Below are 3741 nucleotides of genomic sequence, written 5' to 3'. Positions count from 1 at the left end.
CGGCAAAATATCGTTCCGCTTCTCTCGGCTCGTAATCAGGGATATTGGCGGACCATTGAAAAAAAAAGAAGTTCAATCAAACCAAGCTGCTGAGAAGTATTTGCGTCATGAAAATGTGCCTTCCTGCCATGGCGTAATTGGCCCCTCGAAGCAACTTTAATTTTCGCCTAACCTTGATGCCTTGAATATCGCTTATATTTTCTCGACAGTCTGCTTATGTCAGGAGCGTTCTTTGGTGTCATTTTTTCTTCAATATTCTTTTTTTTTCCGGATGAGGGTGGGGAGCGGGTCTGCAAGCTAGAAACTTTATCTTGATATGACGTGGGAATAATTCTAATTGTTTCTTAAACTGGTAAAGGGTAACTTTCTATTCTTTTATACATCATTATGAACTTTCAGATATGCTTCCGCATAATTTTCATGGGCTATATTTTATCACACTATCACTGTTAACAGGATGTTTGTGTGGTATAGCTTTCAAAAAAGAGTACCGATTTGTAGTGGCTAAAATGATGTAAAAGACGTTCCTGATAGTGTGTGTGTGTGTGTGTGTGTGTGAGCCTGTGTGTGTATGTTTGTATGTCCGTTGAGCTATGTATTATTGTATGCCGACCACGTATTGTACTGCACTCATGAGAGTCAACATTCAGTCGAAGATGAAATACAGCTGTAAGTAATTTTCTTGGTACTCTCATGCACCCACTCTCCATTATGCACGAAAAAAGAACTGCCCCATGTCACCGCAAGATACTGGATATAATAATTATACTGGGGCCGTGGAACTTTTTGTTCGTTTGTAGTGTTTGATCGTTCTAAGGGTGCTGTGGGCAGGGGGTCAAGTTCACTTTCAAGTGCAAGTTCAAGTTCATTTTATTTTCTCCATCTGAAAAGAATCAATAACATATGCGAACAATGTATAAGAAAGTAAAGAAATATCAACATAAGCAAAAAAAAAGGGGGGGATTACATTTGTGATTTGTGATTTGAGATAGGTATTTTAGTGAGGAATAAATTGGAGGAATGAGATGGGGGACCCACTAGAAAGCGATGCTTGTAGATTGTAGGTCCCACCATTTGCAATATACAATATATTGTACATACAAAAAGGAAACAAAGAAATGCGTGATCACCAAACCCAGTTCTTGTTGCTGAATCAATGTTATCCGAATCAAACATTTGGTCAAGGGTCAATGGTAACCCCAGTGCACCCCCTTGTATACTGAAGTGAAATTCAACACCGCTGTATAATCAAATGATAGCTTTAAATGAAGACAGCATATCAGATGAAATGAATGGATGAAGTATATGGGATTTATTGTTTTCTTTTATAAGATATCACTAATCAAAACAAAAATCTAAACAAAAAATGCTCTAATTTTCAGTAATGATCACTGGTGATGTCGCCACCCGAAAGTTCTCCTACTTACCTGCAGATTAATCTTCGCGAGATGTCCTTATTTTTTACATGAACTTACATTCCCATAAATACTCTAGAATTGATGACATTTGTTGTTTAGGGGAGGTATAACAGTTGCCAAATTATTAACAAAAACGTTATTTTAATAATGCGTTTGTGTGCAATTAAAATAGAGTTGTGCAGTGATTTTACCTTTGTCTAATCATGCTAATGGAAGTTTTCATGAATTCGGTGAAAACAGAGAAAAAAAAATTAATATTCCGCGTAATCCTTTTCATATGCTATCTACGATTTCGATAAAACTTTTAACTTATCCTTGGATTAGATCTTACTCAATTCAGTAGAGTCAATTGAACGAGTTGCAGAATTGCACTTTAGCGCACCGATTCGGGCGACATGCAATTTATTAACCCATTAAAGATTATACGGTACCTCCTTCTAAAGGTTAGGCATGGTAACCCAAAAGTTTGCCTGAACTTAACCCCAGGCTTTCTTGAATACCAACGACAGATTGATGTAGACAGAATGAACACCGACGACAGAAGTAGGATTGGATGAAACAGGTGCAATATATAGGTTGTCAACAGACATTAGTTCCAAGAACGCATACCTGAATAAGGAAAATATATAACTATATAATATTAAAGTGTTATTTTGATATCTGTTATAGTTAGATATGCATGAAACCTACAATAAGATTAATGACCAAAGAAAATATCATATACCTGCGAATACCACTATATCGTAGTACCATGACATTTGCTCCTGCCGTAATTGCTGACCCATTGTCGCAGGATCAATTTGTCACGTCACCCATTATCGTATACCATTGGTCGACTCCGTTTAAACCGTTCACTGTCAACGGCAGAATACAATTTAACACGAATGGAAAGGGAAAAAAAATCAGCCTGAAAGAAAACTTCTAGGGCTGCTGCTTGACTGCTGAGAGCTGCTTAGAAAAGTAGGATTGTAAGACAGATAATCTCTATTTCTCATTATTTTTTCCCATTTTTTTCACTTCCATTCAAATATACCAACAAAAAAAACACACAAAAAAAAACGATTCACGTTGGTATTATTGTACAGTTTAACCAACGCTAAAGTAACGATTCATCACTCGGATCATGTCTAAATAAAATCAACCCCAAACCATTTCTTCCTATTTAACCTTCCTCCACTATCCTATGCTAGTTTATTACCCACAACACACACACCTACGCTCCTGAAGCAAACACTTTTACTGATAAAAATAATGCATGCAAGATAATAAAGATGGGGAGGGGGTAGACTTAATAAGTTCAATACAAGCGTAGTCTAATCTATCTGAGCCAGCCTTATGGTGTCATTGTTGTTATTTTTTTCTGGAGGGCCTTCCTCTATTACACAATGTCAAGTGCTATTAATCATTAAATCTTCGTTACAATGGAGTAAAATTGTGGCTAATGTAAACTGAACGGATGGTATATCATTTCATAAGGTATTTCTGTTATTTGGTTTTGCAGGTGGGCACTCTGAATGCATGATTCTACGGAGTATGTGCTAATCGGTCATCCCACCGGAATGTGAACCAACAATGACCGCCAACCTCGCCAACACAGCCCAGCTAACTTCGCCCTCGTGGGACGACTACTCGGATTCCCTGCCGTCGTACGATGCCAGCTCCTTCAGCAATTCCACCATCTACGATATACCACGGATCATCATATCCAGCGCGCTGCTGCTTATCATTATCATGGCGGTGATATTTGGAAATATTCTCGTGCTTCTAGCTGTGCTCATGGAAAGAAAATTGAGAACAGTGACAAACTATTTTATTTTTAATCTAGCTTTTGCGGATTTGTTCCTCGGAACGCTCGTGCTTCCATTCTCGGGAACGTTACAGGTGATCGGGTATTGGCCGTTTGGCCAAAAGTTCTGCGACGTGTGGGCCTCTGTAGATGTGCTCTGCTGCACTGCGTCGATCATCAGTCTTTGCGTTATAAGCATTGATCGCTATATTGGGGTCACGAGACCCCTAAAGCACAAACTCATCGTTACGCCGAAGAGGGCGCTCTGGGTAATCGTGCTTGTGTGGGTGCTGTCCTTCGCCATCGCTGTCGGACCGCTGTTCGGTTGGCGGCCGGTCAAAGATGACCCCTACGAATGTCCCCTTTCGGACTCCATAGATTACGTGTTCTTCTCAGTGTCCGGCTCTTTTTATATTCCCCTGATTGTCATCATAGTGCTTTACGTTCGAATTTACCAAACCGTGTCCGGTGAGTACAAGAGCAGAAACGGTGAGAAGTTGCACAGTTCCCCCTCCTCCAGCTCGGACAAGGGAAGTC

General features: G+C 39.7%; 1 protein-coding gene across 1 annotated transcript; it reads left to right on the top strand.

Annotated features, from left to right (window-relative positions):
- Positions 1 to 2990: 2990 nt before the first annotated feature.
- On the top strand, positions 2991 to 3738 carry LOC139742922 (alpha-1A adrenergic receptor-like; the record flags this gene model as incomplete). Its single annotated transcript, XM_071653430.1, has 1 exon — positions 2991 to 3738. A coding segment is annotated over exon 1 (748 nt), but the record flags the coding sequence as incomplete, so codon positions are not given.
- Positions 3739 to 3741: the final 3 nt, after the last annotated feature.

The sequence above is a fragment of the Diadema antillarum genome, unplaced genomic scaffold (genome assembly GCF_040938485.1).
Source record: "Diadema antillarum isolate AM-2024a unplaced genomic scaffold, OU_Dant_1.0 seq00001037_RagTag, whole genome shotgun sequence".
Taxonomy (NCBI): Eukaryota; Metazoa; Echinodermata; class Echinoidea; order Diadematoida; family Diadematidae; genus Diadema; species Diadema antillarum.
Note: the sequence above shows the minus strand (reverse complement) of the source record. Positions and strands in the feature narration are given on the sequence as shown.